The sequence below is a fragment of the Perca flavescens genome, chromosome 2 (assembly GCF_004354835.1).
Source record: "Perca flavescens isolate YP-PL-M2 chromosome 2, PFLA_1.0, whole genome shotgun sequence".
Lineage (NCBI taxonomy): Eukaryota > Metazoa > Chordata > Actinopteri > Perciformes > Percidae > Perca > Perca flavescens.
Window position 1 is genome coordinate 4,786,926 of NC_041332.1, and position 721 is coordinate 4,787,646.

Consider the following 721-nt stretch of genomic DNA (forward strand, 5'->3'; position numbering starts at 1 on the left):
ATGTTGAAGATCAGACTTTATCTGAAGTCAAAGCTGAAGACAACCTTTCCGAATTCAAATCCAAAAAGGGGTTTTCATTGGCATGAAGGTTCCCATAACAATGTTGCCAAAGAATATATATATAAAAAATAATAAAACTCTCTTTCTTCTCACTCATCTTCTCTCTGCGCTCTATAATAAAATAAAAAGTGGATTTTGGTTGTTGTTGTTGTTTTTTTTACGCACCCGTTGCGCCATCGGCCCCTTCTGTCCGCCCGGACTCCTGGAGACTCCTGCGGGGCAAAACACACATCCAACTCCCCCGGTACCGGAGCGTTAATCACTTAATCCCGTGTGTAGTAACGCGTGTGTAGCCTTGTCCAACCGCGGAGAGAAACGCACAAACAGACAGAGACAGAGAGACAGATACAGAGACAGACAGAGAGAAAGAGAGAGAAAGAGAGAGAGACAGCAGCCGGTCTCTGTAGGCTCCGCTACCCTCTCCACGGGAACCGAGCGACGGCAGCAGCAGCCCGGGCAGACTCAGTCCTGCTCCCGGCCTCCAGCTCCTCAGCAACGACCACCAACGGACCACCCAACCGACCAAAAACAACCAAAGCACCGAGCAGTCAGTCAGCAGTTCCGATCCGATCAGGTTACATCCAAACCGGGAGGGAGGGGGGTATAAAGTGAAGCGGAGCCGCCCCGCTGCGCTCTGAGCCGGGCCGTGCTGCGCTGTCTT

General features: G+C 51.5%; 1 protein-coding gene across 1 annotated transcript in view; it reads right to left on the minus strand.

The window, feature by feature from the left end:
- The window catches only part of meis1a (Meis homeobox 1 a), a 64,678-nt gene extending 63,957 nt beyond the window's left edge, over positions 1-721 (minus strand). The window contains exon 1 of the mRNA XM_028598191.1: positions 226-721. Coding sequence (XP_028453992.1) covers positions 226-237 — 12 coding nt within the window. The 5' untranslated portion in view covers positions 238-721. The remainder of the gene's footprint in view (positions 1-225) is intronic.